Source organism: Anopheles arabiensis, chromosome 3 (assembly GCF_016920715.1).
Source record: "Anopheles arabiensis isolate DONGOLA chromosome 3, AaraD3, whole genome shotgun sequence".
Classification (NCBI taxonomy): Eukaryota; Metazoa; Arthropoda; class Insecta; order Diptera; family Culicidae; genus Anopheles; species Anopheles arabiensis.
In genome coordinates, this window is record NC_053518.1 from 57715594 (window position 1) to 57739751 (window position 24158).

Sequence of the window (24158 nt, forward strand, 5' to 3'; positions counted from 1 at the left end):
TATAATCTGTACGAATCAGAATTCTCAGCATAGTGTTCGGCTAACGCAATGGTTGTCATTTCGACAGTGTCCGGACGTGAAACTGTACACTATTCCCGTTTTTATATACGAATAAATTTTATTTCGTTACCAAACAACTTTGGTGATGAGTGTTAGGCACAGCGCAAAATTTATATTTGCACACGGTATCTAACTCAAGGTAATGTGTGGCTTAAAGCTATTCGTTTGACATATGAAACGTTATGTTAATAAAGATATTTTTTAACTAATAACAATACTTTAATTTAATTGATGTGGTGGAATGGAAATGCCGCACAAGGATTTTCAATTGCTAACGGGAACCATGAGAATAGTTATGTTATGTCAATTTTTATTTTATGTCACAGCTGTTATTTGTTTTGTTTGGTGGTGGTCTCTAAAAACATACCTATTACTTAATTCTGACGGAAAAAATCATTTCATCAATACGAATTGCAGTCAAAATTGTATGAAGATGAGCATATTGCAACTGATGCACAACATACATTTGTCTGAAGTGTCAAATGTGGGTTTGCACCCGCCATAGTGCATTTTCCAGTACCACATTCAGTGATTCTGGAACTAAACCATGCAAATTAATGTTTAAACATGGTTGAATCGATTTTCATAGAATGAAACTGAAAATTTATATTTTCTTCCTGTAAATTTTTGTTTTAGATAATCTATCTACCAAGCGTAAGGAATTTCATACGTCAGGCATCTCAACATCTGCACAACTTTAAACAAAAAATGTGCTTCCCTTTGTTTTGATGTATAAAAAGAACATTAGTCATTAAGCAATACGGCAAAGCCGTCCCTCCTGAATAAAACAAAAAAAGAACATTAGTCACAAATATGGTTGCACATATGTTATCGGCGGCATAATAAAAGAATGTATTAGAACTCAGGAAGGATTGATTTTGAGAACAATGACCTTCTCGAACCCATTATATCCGGGGCATTTAATTTAGAGATTGAAATCATGGTGGCAAACTCTTCCATTTATTTATGCCACTTACCATGATTAGTTATATATATTCTCGAATTGATATATGATATATTTTCGAATTAGTTAGCTGCAGTATTCTTTGCTAGTGCAGGTAGAAACGAGAACACATAATTAATATTCACAAGTTAATCTGTTTCACGCTTTGGAAGCAACGCCTGATAGAAATAAAAAAATACAAATTACTTAAAATATACACTTCTTAATTTCTAATTTTATACTTACATTCATCCACATCTGCACTTTCGTTGCTGAAAACGTTAGTAGAGTAATACAGTAGGTGCAATATGTAAAATATAGCCTGAATGCTTCGATTGTGGTAATAATTACTGTTGTGTTAAATTTATAAAATCGATTTTTTTTTCAGTTTCATATCTATTGTTTTTTCTCCAGAAAATGTTTCTTTCTCATGATATTTTATTTTATTAAAATTGTTCGTTTTAATGTTCTACAATTTGATTTAATTCTTATGCAACACACTAACTCTGTTCGTGGTGATTCGCTAAAATCGTATTTCAGTTTTGTTCCAGAAAACTTTTACAGTGTGCAAAGTTTTCATTAAGTTATAATTGAAGTATGTCTTAAGCACATTAATTCGCTAACATACTAGAGTCAGTGATATCTAAAACTGTACTGTAGTGTTATTGCGAAGTTATTTCATAACAATGTTCACCATAACAATGTGTTTCATAACAAATTTCACCTGATATTTAATATGGTAATAATATGCGTAATATAATTATATGTTTTCGTATTTTTCTTTTGAGATGTTATTCAATTTAGCAGAAAGTTATGAACTTGTGTTGAACAGAAAGTTATGAACTTGTGTTGAACAACAAAAGAAGAATTGGAGATGCATGTACAGGAGATGACTTTTGCTTCTAGTTTTATTTTCTGTTCATTTTATCAGCAGCATTTTTCAATTTTAGGTGAAATTTTAAGAGTAGCTCATTTAATTTACAAACTGTCCAAGCTAACAGTGCAAGAACCCTTTAAGCGTAATGGCAGTTTTTCCGCTTAGTATTCGACATAAGATCATACATCCTGTGCTAAACCAAGTCGTTTAAACAGATTGAAGGTTACATGTCAGTCTGGGTCATTCAGTCGGAATGGTGGCACATTGAATGTCAGTGGTCGGATTTGTGGTTACGGTCAATTTCACCATCTTTCCAGAGTTCCTACGCTCAAAACGATACCCAAGCGCTCAACCTTGTCCAGCAGATTTCAGTAGTTTTTTTTTCTAGTAGCGGGTAAAAAGTTTAAACCGTATCATCAAGGAATGGAATGGAATGAAACAGGGATACCAATAGAAGTGAATTGTGCTGCCGCCCATTTCGATTCGTCATTCTGCTTGCTAGCTGTGCTATGCGGAATTGCTTTGCCTTTCGCTATCGGGATAAGGCAGAAAGGGTCAATCTTCTTGAGAATCTCTTAACGTCGGTCAATCGAGTACTTGAGCAAACGATGACAACATGCCGAAAGTGAATCACTTTTTCAAACGATTGAAAAATAAAAGACTAGAAGCGAAAGGCCGCTCACAGATAACTTCTCTTTAACAGGACTTAATGTAGGAGAAAGCCGAAAATGGAATTTGAATTTTATTTTAATTTATTTGTCAGTAGATTTCATACCCTACAAAACAAACTCGTTTAAAATATCAGCTGTGCTGTGTTGAAAGTGGTACTATCGGATGATTCAATTCAATAAACTTTTTTCCTGCCATTTTCTATGTTTTGCTTGCATTCAGTACGTGTTATGTATTTTAGCATTTAGATTATTTTGTTTAGGTTTTCTTCAATTTACAAGAATTGTGACAATTCCTAAATTAGGTACAGTCATCCCGAACTTGTGGTACAATTGTCAAGATCAACGCTCGAATAAATCGTGCTTCACTCCTCATATATTTCTCTTAAATTGCATGTATCATTATAATTTGAATAAGAGAATTATTTAAACTCTTAGCTGATGGCATAGAGAATATTCAATAGTTTTCGACAGCCTTACCGTATCCTTCACTTGTTGACACTTTTTGTGTGTTTATTAGTCAGTTAGATGTTTAGTAATTTTTTGTAATGGATTAGTTTTTTATGTTCAGTTGTAAATTTTTTTTTATTTGTAATAAATCTTCAATAAATCTTCTGTTTGGGATTTTTATTTAACGATAAATCAATTAGAAATAATATTGAAACTTTATATTTTCGTATCACAAGAATAATAATAAAAAAGGATGTGATTTAAAAAATGCAAAAAAATAATAAATAAATAGCATTCTCACATACTGATGACGTAAAGCATATTTTGGGAAAGTTAAAAAAAAACATAATGAAACAAATTTCATCGCAGATTTTAGTTCTATTCATGCATACTTTTTCTTCGGAAAATACAATTTGTGCGGTGCACCGACCAAAGGACCGACTCAATGCCGTATTCAAGTAGCCGTAGCCATTGTTTGCAGCATAATGACGGCCCGTTGCCGTAATGCGATGAATCCTGGCAGGTTTTTGCTCGCTCGCGTCTGACAAACGGTTTGTCACGCTCGGTTAATTATCCCGGTGTGGAATTATGGTGCCTAGCGGCAGCAGTGCACCATGCAAAGGCACACTTGTTTGCTTGCTCGTCGTCACCTTCGGATCTGTTTGAGGCATAATGAAACAATGCAAACTGTCTGAAACGGAATCGTAAGACGATAGCTCCCGAATAACGCCAGTAGCGTGGAATATTTTGACACGACCATTTCAGTGGCTGTCAACAACTAGGTTGAAAGGAAGCTGAACTAACATAAAGAGCAGTGGGAAGGATAGCCCATTAATTATCTGTGGCGAAAGGAAATTGGGAGCCGCCGGCGAACAATTAAAGGTGAAAAGAGAATATGATCCATTGCTTCACTGTTGCTGTACTTTTAAGCTACCAAGCATTTGCAGGCAAATCAAACGTTGGACCAGCATATTGTACGGTTGGTGCATAGAGAAACAATGAGGAGATTTTTTAAGGATAATCAGGAAATGATCCGCGTGAATATGACACGGAAATCAGGAACAAAAGACTCTTTTAAGGATGTATAGCTTAATTGTGTAGCTTAAAAGCACGGATATTTTTCATGAAAATGTACTTACTTGTCTAATTTAATGAAATTCTATTCGAATGTATATGTATGAATGTGTTTACTCAATTTATGACTATACTTTAAACCGTATTCGTGTACAAAATTTTAAAGCCAAAGTTACAATGTGGCAATAAAAAAATCGAGAAAGCCAAAATCGCGGGGCGTTTCACTACACTTTAGTACTGTCATTCGTTGAACGATGCATGACATTGCACAGTGTATTGTGTGTTGTACACTTGTACCTGAAGAGAAGTAACATAAATGCGAATAAAATAACACAAAGCACTATAGGAGCACTTGAGAACCACTTTCTTTGACAGTGGCTTTTTAGGTTTTAGGAAAGATGTGTCATACAGCCTGGTTTATCTACTTCATGCAAGGGACTTCTATTCGACTTTCTCATACCAATAGTTCGACACCGATCCAATGCCTATCCTGGGGCGCATCATACCTGAGCAAAAGGGGGAACTGCTTCGGTTCCGGTCGTTCATCAAAGACGGACGTTGGAAAGAGGAGAAATCTAATCAACTTTTTATGCTACCCAGCGCTCGCTCTTGCTTACCGAATACCGTAGATGACATTTTCGATGTCATCTGCTGGCCTTAGATTCTAGGAATTTCAGTTGCATCCGGCAGGATATTCTATCCCTAATGGGGTCACCATTTTGCTAGAGGAACTTCGATTTTCGTATGTGGTACGAGTAAGAATATAAGGATGAAAGAAAGAAAAAGGATGAAGGAAATGAAGAAAAACACAGTAAGAAACACGACATGATTAAAATAAAAAAAATATGAAAGGTTTAGCATAGAGTTGTATGTATGTTTAAAAAAACAATCAGAATTTGTTGGCAGACACAATTTCGTATTTCGTTGTCATGTTGTTAATGCAGCGATTAAACAATACAAAAACAAAGAAAAATATAAGTCCTTTCAATGTTATCAAAAAATAATCGCACATCGCTCGTCTGTTAAACTGGTATTACTAAAATATTTCTGTTGAATTAGAATTGAAAAACTGTATGGGAAAAACTGTGCACATAATGTTAAGGATGTATAGTCAAAATACACTCATCTTAAATCCACTTGCTTACTTCATATGAAACCCAAATTTTACACATACCCAATGTGTATGATGAAAATTTTCTTAAGCTGCCGCATAAAAGTACCTCAAAGAACGGGTTAAATATACTGGTTCACTTGTTATCATTGACGAAGCGGAACGAAAATTTGTGGCACGCGACTGTAAAGGGCACAGATTGGATTTGGGTTTCCAACCGCTCTTCAAAGCATCATAATGATAGCAAAAGTTAATTCCAAGCCGCACATTCTCAATACGCTTGAAATACCACTTGGTCGGTCATGAAACTTTGTAAAACCTTTCGCGGCTAAAGCCGTGCAAAGTTTTTTTTTATGAGAATCATTGGATTCGGTGTGGTACCACAATGTAGAGTCTTTAGACGATGATGGTGGTACTGGATTTTACGCAAAATGCACGGGCAAGTGGCAAAGTTCGGAGCACAACGTGCTGGAGTTGATGTCAGTAACTAAGTTAAAAAGTGTAAAATAGCTTTTGAAAGCGCGTAAAGTGTTAACCATGTTATGTTGTGAGTAATGTTGGAGAGGAAGATGTTTGTAATACCGCAATATATAAAACATTTTAATCATTTTAATGTAAAGTGCGATGCATTACAATTGAAACCTTTTTTATTAAGATGGAACGGCCCGGCCGTTGCTGAAGAATTTATATAAGTACGAAATCAAATTGTCCAATTTATTTTCCTTGCTCGCAGGCATAACGGTTAGCGCAATTAAGGTGTTTTTGATTGCAATTTTGAATTTCCTTACAGTCGGCTAGATAAACTAGTATTCAAGTACGTAGTTTATTTATCTAGGTATCATTTGTTGTACTACGAAATACACTTGTTATTCTTACTTGGCGCAAAAAGTCTTCCTGATAAAAAGGTCTGCCATTTTCGTGTTTGATTATCCGTGACTGATTGTAGTCGAAATGCTGATGTATCTAGGCTATTGTTTTTGTGTAAAAATATTTGATTTGAGATTTGATGCTGGTCTCTAATTTTCAAGACATAATCATCAAAAATTTTCGCTTAGTTGCCAGCAATTGATGCAGGCTTATGATTAGGTATTTTAAGGATCAGGTGTTTTTTCCTTTTCCAAATTCAAAAGAGCCTCACAATCTTATAAAATGTTCTATCAAATGTTTCAATAAAATGCACTGATAACATCCGATTTCGTCTTAAATTCTTCCTTACAAATTTAATCGATTGATTAACCGTCCCTAATATTTCCATAAGAATACCATGTATGATAATAATTTTGATTGATTGTACATTCTTTTCTATTTTGCGTTGTAAATGACTAATATAAGCATATGAACCATATGTTCGAGTAATTACTGCAACAAGCTAACTTACTGCTAGCTTTTGAAGTAAGTGCGTCATTTATCACGTAAAGAAAAAACACATTTGTAGTTTCAAACATACTGCTAGTGCAATTCATCATTTTTACTCCAGGGAATATGTTTACGAATGTAATAGTAAAAAAATATCCGATTGCGCTACACCTAATAATTTTATAATGTCTACATAAGCCTAGAATTATCGCTTAAATCCTTTCCGCCTTAGAAACCCGAAAAGATTTTAAGCTGGCATTTATCATCACAGGCATCACGATTGCCGAAGAAAAATTATTTGCAACCATAACTTGGTAATTACCAGGTAGTGAATTTTTTGTTTTTGCTATTGATAATAACTCACAAATTATTGAAGGTGTTGTGAATACAGTGACAATATGTAGCAGTTAGATCGGTGAGAGTATTCCTAATAGGTAAGCTGCATAATCATACTCACCGATATTTAGATACACTATCTACCTATCTACCAAATTTGATTCTAATCAATCTTGTAGTTATCGCGTGATTCAAGCATGTACATACGGACCGAAGTATTACTCATGTATTGAAACAACATTAAAATGCAATATAAATATGTTTAAATGTTGCAATATACTTATAGAGGTGTAATTTGTTTCGCGTCTAAACATGCGTTGCAAGTTTACTACTCCTCTGCATAAAATTTTAAAAGACCTCAGATTAAATCTTTTTGGATTGTTGCTCTTTTTCGATGAAACCTGAATTTTACATATGCTGTCTTTTATCTCATGTTTCATTAAAAGTTTTAATATGTATAAGCAATGGTTTTAAAAACCATTGCACTGCATCGAATTATGGTTTCATCACAGTTTTCCTAGAATGCACGATATCTTATGGTGGGTAGAATAACGAAAAAAGCAAGCAGCAAGCTAGCAAAAAAACCTCATTCATTTAGTGGAGCATAAAATCATCGTTCATAAGCTCCATGGTTCCTGGCAAGACATGGTATTCGAGAGTGGTTCAATCTGCTTTCCTTCTTCCTAACACCGGAACAATCTCTGTCATATGAGATGTAGTCAAGAGCTTTGTTGCTTGAGTAAAAAAGTTAAAAGGAGTGTGAATGACATTAGCTCCCATATCGATAAAATCTTGAAACCGTTAGATTAAGATCTTGAAAATCAATTTTACCTCCATTTGCTTCCATATAATAGATTACTGAAGGCTAATAACACCACTTCACGATTGATTGTTTATTAAATTTTCATTGTATGTTACTCGTAGGTCGCGCTTCTCCTTGTATGTTTAAGATTTTAAGCACAAGATCTTCTCTAACTATAGCCTTACAAATTCTCCTTTAGCAAGGAAATAGTCTGGCCCGTTTATGTTCATTAGAAATATACGTAAATGTGAGATTCATCTTATATTCAAGTAATAATATAAACTGCCCTTTAGTAGCTATGCTGAATTGCATTTGTTTAAGTGTAAAGAATGAATAAAAAATTAAGGAAATGCTTTTCTACTTCACTAGAAATAAAAATTGTTAGGATCTAAGGATCTTGTATTTGCTCAGTCAGAAATGAATGAATTTTTACATGAAAAGCCTGTTGATTTCCTAGGTGTAAAAAATCATTCTATTTCTGAACTATTTATAGAGTGTTGATTGTTCTAATAAAGTTGTTAAATACACTTTTTGCATAGTTTCATCCTGACATAAATTTTGCTCTAAAACGTTGGGTACATTGTCAAAATGTCTGTAGAGCAAAATAAACGTTAATCATATCATTAGTCATTTTTAATCAATAAAACGATAAATGATTTAAATTATCCACTACTGTAAAACAGCTCCTAAGCTTGTCAAATTAATAAAAAAAACGTATGGTCAAAATGTGTCAAAAACTACATTATAAACTACATTAGAAACATGGCATCAATCATTGCCAGGTTGCCGTGTTGAAAATGATTACGGTGCCATGAACAATTATTGTGGTCGAGAAGAGATAAGCCACTAACAATAGCCTCGTGCGCAATGTGTCGTGTAGCTCACATCGTAAAGAGACTTGAAAACTCTTGTAACACAATCTTTAATACGATTTTCATTGAGCATTTAGTGAAACAATTCATCCTGGTCTTTTTGGATCCCTGCACCAAAACAATATATTGATTTATTTAACAATATAAATGAAATGAAATGTCGCTTGCCAGCTGTAGGTGAATCGAAAACTCTCAGTAGTTTATGCTACCACCAAGGGTCTGCGTCAAGAAGATGGACTTGCTTGTCTCCTATTTAATTTTGCGCTAGAGAAATCCATCCAAGACACGAAAGTTAAGACTTAGGAAACCATAAGTCAACTCAAATCCTGTTGATATACTCATCAAGCCTACTAAGGGATCGGGGCGCCAGAGAACCTCGGAACCTAGTTTAACGACACCAAGAACACGTTTGATGGTAGCACCACCAGCGACTGTACTAACAAGTCCACTGACGTAGTAAAACGCACTTTTGATGTTTTTTTCACAATTTCATCTATCTTAGGTCGGCACTAACAACAGCATGGAAGCTGAATTACAGTGGAGCGCCGTTTATACGGGTACCTTTTATCCGGCTTTCCGTTTATCCGTGCTGTTGAGAAATGACAGCTCAATACAAAGGTGACATTGCGTTATGGAGGATATTCGAAAAAGCGGTTATAAGAGCACATTTTCATAACAAAACACACTATAATTCATGGCAAATTTCAAATTTTCTCGTTGGAAAAACATGAAGTTAATAAAAACTGGGTTATTTTTATCAGAAAATAAGAAAATTTTCCAAAACCTAATCAGGAATTGGTAATAAAATAATAATTTGACTCATTACCCGTGTTATTCGTGCGACGGTCGATCATAAACCTATATCGCACCTTTATCGCACCAGAACTCACATACGGCCAAGGACTCTGTAAAAATTTAACAAAACTGTCATAGTTGCGTTCAAGGAGAAGATGCTTAGAAGGGTACTTGACACCGTATGTTTAAAAAGGCTATGAAGTTGTACGAGCTGTACGGCGATCTCACTATTATGCTACGTATCGCTAGCTTCCGCTAGGCTAGTCATGTTATATACATTTATAAACGTATACAGTTGTATACATTGTTATATACGGACGACATAACCTGTAAAGATTTTTTTTTCGATTGTTCGCAAGGACAGAAGGGGTAGGGTAAATACAAATAGAGGTAGCAAGATGTCGTGGAGAATTCCGCCATTATTTGTGTATGTATTTGTATTTCAAATTTACTGATCAGCCTAAATCAGCCTAATAAGGGTCTTAAATTTAAGTTATAAAGTAACGAAATATATACATATACATATACAACACTGCCCTAGCTGCTAAGTTTCTTAACACCTCAAGCAGACTAAGACCGAAAAGCCGTTGTAGCGCCAGATACATTGGTAAATAACCAGCACTCATTGCATGTCTTGCATATGTTACTTACTGAGGTGACGTTAGTTGTATTAGAATTCAGAAGCCTCAATGTGTTCCTCGGACTAAGAGTGCATTCAGATGTATATACAGGGTTTTCCGATTGAATTAATAACGTTTCTCATTGATCGCAACCTCATTGAACTCGATGTCAATCTTTTTCGCGGCATCCATCCATACTGTACACATTGTTCCATTAGATGTCAACAATGGCTGCTTCAATGTGATACAATTCAAATGAAGACTGTTTCGTGCGGCTTGTAAGCAGTGTGTGTTGCGCCACAAATTTTCCTATTATTTTGTTGTTTATGTAGTTTTGAGCTCAGTTCATAAGCGGTGTACAATTCTCAATTGTTTCTTTCGTTTTATACCGGGCACAATGTTACCTGTGCAACATAGTTATTGTGACTTGGCGATTCAAAAGAGTTGTTTGTTTACGTATAGTTGAGCACTGTTAAATCAGGAAGTATACACTAAACGTTCTAACAAAAATTAGAATATGATGTAACCGAACATTTAATTACATTAACATACTCACTAAATATTACTCTACGTTGTTTACATTATCGATTTTTCCATTTTACTAACGAACCTTTTTGTTCAAATCAAAACCATTAAAAGTAAAATCGTTGTATTCTCGAATTGATGATTGAAAACAAAACGTTAAATGAAAAAACAACAACAAGAAAACAGTCCAAAAAGGAATTATTTTTTATTATTTTAATCATTTTTTAGTAAGTTGACATTCAATACGGAACTCTATTGGTGTACAACACTCTGCATTGACTCCTTATGGAGACAGATGTCGGTTGCTCGGTATGCAGTCTCTCGAAGCTCGACGCTCAAACACACAAAGCGTGTTCATAGCTTCAATCCTTCTTCCCCGCTGCACTGTAATGGGTCGGACTCACCAGTAGGCGACCAGTTTAGATTAGGGATTAGTATTTAAGACAACAATTTTTGTACATACTCGTTTTGAGCAAATAAAGTGTAACATTAACACTAACCATTACACTTCATATATGATAGCCATAACAAAATAAACAAAAAGTGCTTGACTCGCTCGAAAACATAAACAAAAATAGCCTGACATTCAAAGTGTTCAAAAGGACCAGGTTATGGAAGTTTTATAACAAGTCCTTAAAATTGTCTATGATCTGGCATTTTTGTTGCTATATTCCTGTTCCGCCCTGAAATAACGTTGTTGTTCTTTAACAATCGTCGTATAGCGATTTTATACTACAATTGTTTTTTCTCAAAATAATGTTACTCGCTTTCAGCAAGCATCAATTAAGCAGATTGTGGATAAAAATCAAGAACAAAAATAACTTGGATATATATGAGGTACTGGGTAATGGATATGTTTAATACTTTACTACATATAGAGTAAAATATACCTTACATACTATTTTACTCGATGTTCCAATTCCATGAGACATAAGTTATATTTTTAATGGTATGAATAGATGCACAATCTTATGAAGACATACCTATCGACAAAGCTACATAACACCTTGCCACTAAAGCTAGAATGATGGCTTTTGGAACAGCATAAATAATACTTCTGATTTTATTGCTACCTTGTTCAGTGCCTCAGAAACTTTTTCCGCTTATTACTTTTCATGGTTAGGGTTCCTCCAGGAAGTAGGCAATCGCGTTTGATCGAGTACCGAAATTGCCAAAGTTTTTTCCTCAACTTCGTAGCATCGAATTCACCACACCATCATTACCTGTACGATTCGCCTGTGGGATATAATTAACTATGTTCGATTTTCACAGGAAGCTTACTCGACAGTCTGGTGTTTTAACTTTGCTTTTCCGGTACATATTATCACGTCCGGTTGTATAGCCAATTTCTAGAAATTATAAATGACATAATTGAGCAAAATGGTACATTTTGATGAGCCAATGATTTACCAGGATGTTGTAAAGATTTAAATGCCTTTTACAATGCAATAATAGAGTAAGGTGATTACTCCGTACAGGTAAATGGAAGCATCAAATTATTACAAAGTGTGTGCACAGCTATTTTATATAAATACTCTCGTTTTCATTACAAGACCTTTTTTACACTGATGAATGAGTTTACGGGAATCTTTGAACATTATTGTAGTAATGCTTAACAAAAACTAGACGTTGAAAGTTTTTGAAGGAATTCAAAGTAACATGATTTACTTGGAACAAGCTTTAAGTAGAAACTAGTGTAAATAAGAAAATGAAAAGATAAATCAGAAGCAGGAATCAAGTGATATTTGGAAAAGAAAATTATCGCAATAGTTTTATAATGTAATCTTCTCAAACATTTACAATATATCGCCTTTGCGTTTATGTAAAGTGGTTCAATAAATTGATGATACCTTCAACTTTTTATTGAAAACATTTCAACCAGCTAGACCAAAAGTTTTTAAAATTCTCTTTCTGACCATCGAACAATAAAAAATGTTAAAGGAAATCTTACATTACCAGGATTAATTTAATTAAACAACTGATGATACATGCATGTTTCCGTGGCAAAACGTACAGCATTTGAAATTATTATTTTTTTATTATTATAAATCTTATAACCAGTAAATCGTGTCATACCGTAAGCAGTAGTCCTAATTAAGCGATTAATATTTTAAGCGCTTTTTGTACTGGTTTCCATAAGCTTTCTTTTTTATATATGTATCTGTAAGTCAAATTAAAACAACTATGCCAATATGATATTCGCTAAACTAACAAAATTTTTGAAATAATTGGAACTATAAGAACTCAAGTTGTCTTGTAAAATAAATCCTATGCCACTCCATCCATCCTATCAATTCAGTGAGCCTCTGTATAAGACATAAAACTTTCTCAAAATCATAAACAGCAATGGATCCTTGATTTCTCAGGATTAATAACACGACGCCCTAGATAAAGTTTACCCTAAGGTCATTTGAGGCAATTACGTTGTACGCCGAAGAGATACGCAATAGATCCTTGTTAGGATTGATGATCATCCGCTTGGGTCTGTTAGTAGTGCATCAAATTAATTTCTTCATTTCAGTGGTTCATAATTTAACGCGCACCACATGCATCCATGTTGAGAAGGAAATAGCGGAAGTACCATGGCAAGGTTGACTGTGGTTTAATTAAACTCTACTTGACCCTTGTGTATTGTCGTTTTATTAAGCACTTATTTCTTCTTCTTTATTTTTGCTGCCATGACTTACTTGATGTATATAGTGTAGCATTAACTTTAGTATAGAAAAGTGTAAAGAGATGAATGTAGTCGCAAGACTCAAAATATCTATAAACAAATCTTACTACTACTATAGAAAAGCGCATATTTTTTTGTAATGTAATGTTGTTGTAAGAATTGCAAAACAATCAAACACAAATTCAACAAAAAAAGTTTTGTCTTGCTATTTTGTTATTGGAATGACCAAATTAAAAAAATAGTGACAAAAATGTTTACTTATTTAATATTTTTTATAAAGCGTGTAATATTTATTTAATGATAAACTAGATAACTAGCTTCAATAAATTTTTCGATATAGCTATAATTTCCTCCAAAATGAGCTTTGAATTAAAGTATGCTACGTATATAGCTTATCTTCTTGTGCTTGAATTAAATTTTTCACAATAGAATCAATAATGCTTTCTATATGATCCATATGGCGATGAACCAACCATTAATCGCTTCGTGTTGCATTTGATTTTCGGAAATTGGCTATCACTCACAGGCTGTTGTTGATGAAGATGGATCAATATTTAAACCAGTTTGTTGGATGGCTTAGCATCTCGATTTTGCTCTTTTTTCTTCTACTTTATTTCTATTTCAATCTCATGCTACTTCTAACATCCTTTTTATATTCTGGGTTGTGAGAAATCTTTCACAAACTACATAAAATATGAGATCCACTTATGCTCAGTATTTTTTTTTATCAAAAGCCCAGAAGCTTTCTATAATATCGATGAATTTAGCTGAGGTGCAATTCTGAGATGAAATTTGTAAGCTTGCAAAATAAACCAGTCATTGATTGATGTAGACAAATTCACTTGATCAGCAACCACAAATTAGTTTTATTTGTATATACTTCCTATGTGTTGATGATGGTGATATGTTCGAGCGCTTACCTTAACTTCAAGCTTGTCTATGCTCGAATAAGGCAAGGGCCTTAAAACCCAAAAGCGAATTAGTTAACCCATGATGTCAAGTGGGAATAATAGCTGTATATTTACGTACGAATATCTCCATACGACTGTAACGTGTTTTACTACATCGTAGGCCAACGAAGATAGAGCTCATAGCTTAGCAAACCTGTGAACATTTCGCAAAATGATGACAATTTTCATTGGAGAATCCGATACGGAACTAAGGACAGTTGGTGTTTATTGAGATGGGAAAAGGAAGACCGTTGTGAAAGAGGACGAATTAATTGTCAACTTAGGTGCGACAAGATTCAAGCTCCTTCGAATCTAGATTTCTCTTCCCTTCGATGGGCGTTTCGGTAAACACCAGAAGACTTATTCTCCAGAAGTGTTAACATACATCCCTGATTACAAACTCCCAATTAAGACAGTTTGATTAAAACTAAACAAACTGTAGGACACCACCACCAAATAGAAAGCAGGTCGGCAGCACATTGCTCAATTATTATTTACTTTTTGTGAGTGTGACGTAATTAAGCTAACCTTTTCTTCTTCTTTGGCACAACAACCGTTGTCGTGGCTTTCATTGACTATGATTACACATAGCAGGATAGTCAGTCCTTCGAATGGGGGCACGGTCCATTTGGGGCTTGAATCCATGATGGGCAAGTTGTTAAGTCGTACGAGTTGACGACTGCACTACGAGACCGGCCAATAAAGCCAACTACATTGAGAAAATCGTCTTTTTACTACAGAAGTCATGTTTTTAAAAATGGAAACTTTTTACTGTAACTGTTCAAGATTTTTTTCATGCAAAATTTCGATAAAAAATGGCATTTTTTGTGGTTATGTTTATTTGTATATATAATTTAAAAAAAATAAATAAATTTTCACAAAATTGGACTTTGTGTTATCAGTTTTATAAGATAAATTTATGAGCGATATGTTGCATGTGAGCATTGAAACTAGCCTCATCCGAGCAGATTATATATTATAATGGTAATCAGAATGCGATAAAAGTTCTTCTATATTCTCAACGTATGAAAAACCAAATACATTATGTATGACGCTTATAAATGTTTTATTGCCTGCACCTCATCGTTTTCTTCAACCATACATACATCTTGCATACATACACCGAACTAACAAACAATATGTTATCGTATCTGTAAAGCATGAGCAATTGCATCTATGCATTTATGTGCACTCTTTTCTTACCCAGCCTAAGCAAGACTCACTTTACTAACGAGGGACAAAGAGGCGACAAGTAATCCGATTCCATAACAAGAACCCCTTCCGTCACGTTTACCCAATGCTTCCTTTATCCATTCAGTTTATTTTCTGTTGTTCATTTACAAAACAAATAATAGGGTACAAGGGTTCTCCCACCTTTCTAAGTACGCGTGTGTATAACAGACCATCGTTTCCTACCAACCTTTTGCTTTTTTTTGCAACCGTAGCTTCCTTTAACGGCTGTTTATCAATCTTTCTCTTTGAGCGGGTATTAAAACGGCAAATATTCGATCTCATGCAATACATCATATTTCCGTTCGTATTTGGCAATCAATCATCATTTCCCCACCTTCACTCAAGACTTACTGAATCCATAAAACGGTCCTCATAATCAATACTAATAAATCCGTTTGCGATATTTATTATTTACTTCCAAGAAGAACAACTGCCCAACTAGCATACGTATGAAAAAAACATATACAAGATTACTAGAGGGTATGATAATAATGTCACTATATTTTTAAATTCAGCCACCAAACCAGACAGTATGTTTCCAAGTTACGCGGTTCTCAACAAACACGAATTCTTAGATACGCGGTTTTCTATATTTGACAGATCAAATGTCAAATCAGTACAATTTTCTTGGACAATTGTCTAATGCTGTATAAATTGCTTTTTTGTTTAAAAAAGTAATTCGCTTGAAAGCTAGAAATATCAGAATTTTCAGTTTTTTACCATTTAGAAAAACATGAATTTGACTTACGCGGAACGGACACATAATCAGACTGTAAATTGTCTGATACCTTTGAAAAATTTAAAATACCGTAGTTTTTTTATTTACAGCAAAACGAGAGACTATTTCCTAGACTACGACCATGAACGCCTGCAAACATTGTACAATAAACTCTGAGGTAGTTTTGTCGTAATATATTAAAAAAACTGTGCAAAACATAAAACATATCAGCGTTGAAATTATATTATGCGTTGGGCGACCTAAGTGTGCAATCTGTGAATGTGATTTTTATGCTAAAGTTGATAAAAAATGTGTTAACAATTTTATATTTTCAGTTTTTATATTTCGTATTTAATATGGTTTGAGTCAGTCTGGTGATACAGTCGTCAACTCGTACGACATGCCGGTCATGGGTTCAAGCCTAGAATGGACCGTGCCTCTTACGTAGGACTGTAATCAGTAGTAAGTCACTGAAATCCTGGCCTACTAGTGGAACCCAGGACGAGCATGTTATGTTGTCAACCCATGCCTTCTACTTATATCAAAACACTCAACTGGAAACCAAATGAAGACGTATCATGAAGAATGCACTTCATCAAAATCAAAAACTATAGTTTTGGCGATGTCCGGTAAAAAGTAAGAGATAATGTAGGCTAGTTTTCAATAAAACAATAAATTTTACCGATATTTTCTTCATATGTCCAATAATCAGAAGCTGGGGCTGATTATAGTTTTATACAGCTGTGTCTAACTCATTTCATCAGAGGGCCGCAAGTGCAGATTTTCAGTGATTCGCGGTTGAGAATAGTTGAGAATAAAAAATATATCTCAATATTTATATAAAATACTGTTTAAAATCATTATTGTTGAACAAATTGACTTTTTGCACTCCTCGCTTCAAATCTGGAAACGTTTCTTCTTTAAAAATTTGCGATGTTATTTTTCATTGTGCTCTTTTATACTTGTTTAATATACTTTTAAAGTCACATGAAATTTCTTTTATCCTTATTATTAAAATAGGATATTTTTCATTTGTTCCGTTCTCACACGGCAGTTCTATTAGAAAATATCGCTCAACCCCACTTTTTCACTGAGGTAGGGGAAATCTTGCTGCCTGAAGCAATCCGAGCTATCCATCGCTGGATGAATAACAAAAATATTTGCCTGCCTTTTTGACAGTTCAAGAGAAAAATTGTAATAAATCGTGTTTAAACATTAGTTTTCCCTAATTTTCAAGTCCCAAATGTTCTGGTAGTATATTCATTTCTTATAACAAGAACCCGTTGTTTATGAATAATTTTGTTAAATTACGATAATTTTATTCGACTTTAAAGATTGGCAAATTTTTTTTTTGACACTTGAAGGGAAATGATTTGCGAATAAAGGAAAGGACTGTGTGAGCAAACCCATGAATTAGCTATGTATTGCAGGACTTCGGCATTTCGTTTATTTTAATCCTTAATCTAAATCCTTTTATCTTAAGCATAATCATTTCATTTTGGTTTTGATTTTTGGGGCGGTTGCAAAGTACAATAATTCGTCTTGTAGAATCTGAGATGCAAATAAATTCAACTTGGCTACAAACGCTTTCGATTAGTCGTACATATTGGATATTAACTTATTTTTATGGTAGCATGATTATGAAAAAAACAGAAGGGGCTCAAAATCGGATATCAAAGTTGTAACATACTAAGGCCGGAGCCGTGCAGATCCGTTCGGAGCAATTCGGAGCCGACTGAAGCCTTTACTCGGCAGTCAGAGGCATTAGCGGAATTTGGGGCAAGTGTGCCATACGGGGCAAGAGTGCCACCAAGCATTTTTCCTTAAAAAATTTAGTTTAATGATCAATTGTGTATACAGTTGGTTGCTTTCCAATGACTAAGTATTCTGAGCCTAATTTCATATAGACCAATGGATATTTCCCAATGTTTTGAACTTATTTATATTGAGTTTCAAAATAGAGCAGAATATTATAATTTTTTAATCCAGCCAAATAAGCTCTCAAAAATCATGCGAACAATCAACCGAGAAAATATTTACACCACCGTATAGCTGAGAAAACGTGTAATTTTTAACTAACCCCAGTTGAAAAAAACTTTTTTTTTGTCACTGAAGAATTCAATTTCAAAAAAGCTACAACTTTTGGTGCAAGTGTGCCATCTCTGTTTGGGGCAAGTGTGCCACCATCTTTCATAGGCGCGAGCTGTCAAAAATGTAAACATTGTTGTAGCGTGCTGCGGAATGGTGCGCTATTGTGAGCGGATTCCACGCCAGAAAAACAGAACAGTAACAAACCATATTGTGGTACAATTGGTGGTCAAAAAGGGTTCATTGGTGACTAAATACATGTAGGAATACATACACTAGTGGTACAAACGTAATAATTTCCAATTATCTAAGAAATACGGTTATTTTAACCAGGTGGCCGTCTTGCCCCATACTAGTGGCACTCTTGCCCCATAGCCCAAAAAAGAACGTCTTTTTGGATCCTTTTTAAAACACTTCAAAAATTGTTTTGTTTGCACTTTTTTCAAGCGAAACTCATTTATAAGTGAGGAAATAGATGTAAAATGGTTATGACATTTAAATCGGCTTTTGAAAAACATGTTTTAATGAGTTATAACTTGAAATGCTTAAGGTGGCACACTTGCCCCAAGTTCCGCTAATATTGGTAGGACCGACCGGAGCCATTTCTGACTGCAGACTAGCCGCTCCGTGCGACAACCGATGACTCCAACGGTTCCGAGTAACTCTAGACGGCTCTATAGGCTTCGGACGGCAACGAGCGAAATTGTTGGTTTGACAATCCATCACTAGTTGTTGTAAAGTATCCAAGTGTGTGTATCTTGTCAACCCTATTTCGGTTCTAGACAGTTGACGCAAATCTTTTTTTCCATATAGAATGTGAATCGAGTCTGCACAAAATTATGCTAATATTCAGAATATAATCGAAGCATAATACGAATGAGATTGCATTCGATATAATGTATCTTAAGGGTCTCGGTTGTTCTGTACGTACGTGTAGAATAAGTTTGTTTGATGTAATGGGAACATAATTGTTAATTTAGAAAAATATAGCAACACAATGATTATTCTTCTCTGTAAAATTGAATACACGACTCTGTTATTACTTCGACTAATAGTAATAACAGATTTTTGGTTTGCACTGCTGTCAGCACTTCCCAAAATACTCTCGCGGGCCGCCAGTTTGGCATACCTGGTTTAATATATCATCATAATCAAGCCATGCTTTACTCAATACATGTTTTGTTATCGAGTCATGTTGATATATTTTCATTCTATTTCTTTTTACAAACGTTATCGTCTCTATTAATTAAAGGAAAACTGCTCAATGAAGTTTTAATCAAATTCTCATCCTTCGTAAACCAGTAATTGCAAAAGAGATATCGATCGGTTGAATATTGATTATTCATTGCAGTTGTAGTTGTTAAACTGGACTAAGATTAGTGGTTATTGCTGTAGAAGTGTGAATGACGTTGAAATTATGTACTCGCACAGTGCATTTTTAATAGAGACTACTTATTTTTCAAGAGACATAAATCTCAAGTTTTTATGTAATATTAAAATAGGTAATTAAATTTCAAATTATAAAATGTTGTTTATATGTTATATCAAAACGATCAAGATACATTCATTATGCTAGGCTGGCAACAAAGCATCACAAATTTGACGTTCTGTTACATAGTGTGAGGGTGAAATAGTATTTACTGCATCAACAACCAATTTGCCAACCAAGAAGCTAAAACTGAAATGACCATGCTATTATAATACGATTTACTTCAATGGTTTGCCAGTTACGTATCATGTTTAAACTTTTCAGCTGGAAACAAGTGACCAAGGACAACACCTCTCTATCGGAATGAATACATTTCACACAGCAAGCCACCGGAAGCGAGTGAGCTATCGAATCGGGTACAGTTAGGCCCAAAATTCGCACAGGAAGTAGTGTCGTTTGCAAGGCAGCAAACTGAAGCGGGGTGAAATGAAATGGCTCAAACTCCTCTTGGGATGACACGCAAAAGTCCGAAACATTCGACACGTTGGGCAAATATGTTGGAATAATACACCCACACACTCCTTTCCAGTTTCCCACGTTGTATCCGTCACATTAATCAGGTGTGGTGTTTTGTACTGGGAAGGGCCATATCAAAGCAAGACCTTTCCACCAACGATGGATGAGAACGTGCAACGGAGCAACGAAAGTATCAAACAACGAAATCTGGTGCATAGTATCGAGCAGATATCGCCTATACGGGATGTCTATTCGATTCTTCCAGAGTCGAATGTGCATTCAACCGGTCAGTCCCAAACGCTTCATACGCAACCGTCTACATCATCTTCTCCTACGCATATATCAAATACATCACCCAGTGCAGCGACATCGCTGTCAACGTTACTCTCCCCTACTAAAATTAGTCAAGACGTGAATCTGCAGAGTACTTCGAAAAATGGAGCGCATCAAGAAACTTTCTCGAATTCGCTCGCTACCGCAACTCCCGCAGGCTTTAGCTTAATTTTGCCGCAAAACCTAAACAGAAGCTTTGATCAAACGGCTGCTCAATCACCGCCAAAGTATCAGATTTATCATCAGTTTAGCCGCATATCCAGCACTACGCAGCAGTTCATACAGCGACAACAGCAACAACAATTACAACAGCAAGAACAACAACAGCAGATATTTCATCCTCAAGCTCAGCCACTGCAATTGCAACAGTCTCCACAAACACAACCTGCCTCACCGGTTACCAACTATCAAACACCACTGTTTCGCAAAGCTAGTTATGGCTCATCACACTATGCACATTATTCAAACGTCGATCCGCTCACAGTGAACGCGGGTACCTTATCTGCTCGACCCAACAACACCTACCATCAATATCAGACTACTCACCAATGCTCCAAAACCGTGGACCAACGAAGCAATAATCCTTTTATACTCAACTTTAATAACATTTCCGGATGTTGCCTAAAGAACTCACCGACGTCCTCTAGCTCTCCGCCAGCCACTTCTCCAACTGACCGATCAATAACTTCCGCGCCCATCACTGGTAATCCACAATCCGTAACCAGTGGTAGTTCATCGTCAGCCATCACGGCGATTGTAACTTCCGGCACGAAACGGACACGATCTTTGCTGCTCAAATCGACCTCACCGTTACAGCAAACCACCCATAGTTCGCCATCGCATACTGTCTCTTCGCCACAGGGTCCACCCGTTCCACCGAGGCTATCACACATACATGCTATTGGTTCTGTTAGTCCAGCAAATACCGGTCCTACGTTTAGTAACCATCCGTCCATTGAACCAATATCAACTACAACAAGCAGTAACGCATCGTCAGAGGCAATAGTTATGTCTTCGATCGTTACCGGAACATGTTATGTAACGCCTCCAACTCCTGCACCGTTAATTCCCAGCGATAAACACCGGGAGTTACCTTCGATGACTTTCGGTAGCGTGACACCTATGGTCGTGTCGAACACTCTGCCCGATTCAACAACATTAACAGCATTAGGGCACAACAAAACGCCAACAGATGGGAACGAGAGTGGCTTGCTGACAAAGGAGATGATAGACAAAAGTGTGCGTAAAAAACGAGATGATTTTCTCAGGACAACTATGAAAATATGTTTGGTTGTATCTCCTCCGTCAAAGCTACAGGTAAGTGCTGTTGGTATCCACTTATTGAGTAAGAGACAGCAACATAATCATTGTTTAATTTAAACTGTCATTGCAACAATATCGCATTACACAAGACAAAAAAGTAACGTTTTATTCAAAATGACAAAGAAAGTATTATTTCTTTTCATATAGAATGAATTTTCTCTCAGCATCGATTGCATTCAAATTGGTCTTGACTTTATGACCATGCAGTAAAACTATAAAGATACCTTTCACTTAAATTCTATTCCTTGATTTGTATGCTTTTGTGATTTGAAAACCAGAACTCTAGTATGACAAACAATATAGTTTGTGCTGTGTTGTGTCCACGAAAACATTCTAGCTATTTCGATTATTATCTCCTATCGCTTACTAAATTTTAGATTTTATCTTGAGTTTGAACATTGCTTCCAATATTACTACAATTATTTTTTGCCCAATAATGACTAATTGGCCATATCATTTCGTCAGAATGTCAACTCGCATCACATTAGATCGCTAGGTTGTTGCGTTTTAACATTTAAACGAAGATTAACCTATCTAAAGCATTGAAGCAAGCTTCCACTTAACCAATTATAGTTACACCTGAATTATGCCTATTAGAATAAGAGATTTGTATAATATTGTTGTAAAAATTTCCAAGGTTTTACAAGGCCTATAAATGCTTTCTAAGCGTATTCATTGCTTCGCCACTCAATTGTACCTGTCTGTTACATCGTATATATATATATATATATATATATATATATATATATATATATATATATATATATATATATATATATATATATATATAGCTGGGACCAACCAGTGCATTTTCGATTATATATATCGATATATAATCGATATAATCGATATATATATATATATATATATATATATATATCCCAAAATCGAAATGAAAATGCACTGGTTGGTCCCAGGGTTTATTCGGTAGATGCGACGGATCCTACAAGGCTTAACGGGATCGATTACCAACAGTCCTCTCGCAGAAAGTCGAATTGTAACTGTCCTCTGGTAGCATGGACTGATCCGGTGGAAAGGAAGAAAAAGAAGTGAACAAATACCGGACGTCAATTTATATATAAGTTACTATTAATCGAGTTTTGCTAATGTTGTGACGTGTAGAAATGACGAAACGGAGATACTACTTGTATGCTAATCGCATCGTGACCAAATTATGAAGATGAAACATGTGATTTGTTTACATGTGGTTTTTAAACCTGACTTTCCGTGCCATCATAAATAAAGTACCATGCGTCTCCATTTCTAGTTTTTTGTTATTATACACTAGCTAACCCGGTAAATCTCTTTGTTCTTGAATAACTAAAATACAAATACGACTAACTACGTAATAATATATAAAAGTCAGGTGTACTGTATATATATATATATATATATATATATATATATATATATATATATATATATATATATATATATATATATATATATATATATATATATATATACTAGCTGGCAAGGATTGTATCGTGCCCGTCAGGATCCGATCATCGAGTGTAAACCGCCAGGAAACCTCACACCAAGTGTCAAAGTGCTGTATACAACACAACAACAATCCTTCTCTTTGTATTGAAGTTAGAAAATCTTTATTAAATTAAGTTTAGTGTAACATCTGAACAATTTCTAAGTCTTAAAACCTATTCTCATACCACCATAAGGTGTGTGCAAAGTTTCGTCGAAAATGATCCAGCCGTTTCGGAGTTTGCTCGCAACAAACACCGTGACACGAGATTTATATATATATATATATATATATATATATATATATATATATATATATATATATATATATATATATATATATATATATATATATATATATATATATATATAAGTCGGTTAACGTTATACATATTGAAAACATACACATATAGTGTACAACATTTATAACAACCAGAAATGAATGATTGTCATCAGTATTGTAGTGTAGATCAGTCATCAGTATTCATTATAACAATATTCAATATAATAACGAAATAAACTTTGTACCATATTATTTATTTCATGCATACCATACGCGTGTGCTTGGCGTTGTAATGTGCTGTTGTAATATTTGTTACATGCACAAGTATAACACATTTAGCAACACACATATTCTTACTAGCTGTACTTACAACTACACATCTACGAAACACATCTGAGCGTACATCTCTACATAAGCTCCCACAAATGGTATCTCTTTGCGTTACGTACATTATTATTTCACTTCTAACGAGCAATACGCTTTTCTTATTGAACGGTACATCTAGAATTATATTTACTCATCGCTTACCGCTGGCTTTTCTTTCTGATGATTTTCCACTTCTCAGTTCTCGACATCCCGCGGAGCAAGGTTGTCATTTTTCAATTTAAATTTATTTCTGGAAACATGCTCTCTTACTGAGCCG

The 24158-nt window shown here is 34.9% G+C and overlaps 1 protein-coding gene and 1 long non-coding RNA gene across 7 annotated transcripts in view; both read left to right on the forward strand.

Annotated features, from left to right (window-relative positions):
* LOC120900460 overlaps window positions 1-19998 on the forward strand; it is a 28102-nt gene extending 8104 nt beyond the window's left edge. The window contains exon 3 of the long non-coding RNA XR_005739206.1: window positions 19906-19998. This is a non-coding gene — a long non-coding RNA (uncharacterized LOC120900460). The remainder of the gene's footprint in view (window positions 1-19905) is intronic.
* Window positions 1-24158, forward strand: part of LOC120900458 (pleckstrin homology domain-containing family G member 5) — a 93730-nt gene that overhangs the window by 45301 nt on the left and 24271 nt on the right. For 2 of the 6 annotated variants that reach the window (XM_040307491.1, XM_040307493.1), the window contains exon 1: window positions 20022-21747. The exons of the other annotated variants lie outside the window; for them this stretch is intronic. In XM_040307491.1, the coding sequence (XP_040163425.1) occupies window positions 20257-21747 (1491 nt within the window). In that variant the 5' untranslated portion in view covers window positions 20022-20256. Of the gene's footprint in view, window positions 1-20021; window positions 21748-24158 lie in introns of those variants that run through there. 6 annotated transcript variants of the gene reach the window in all.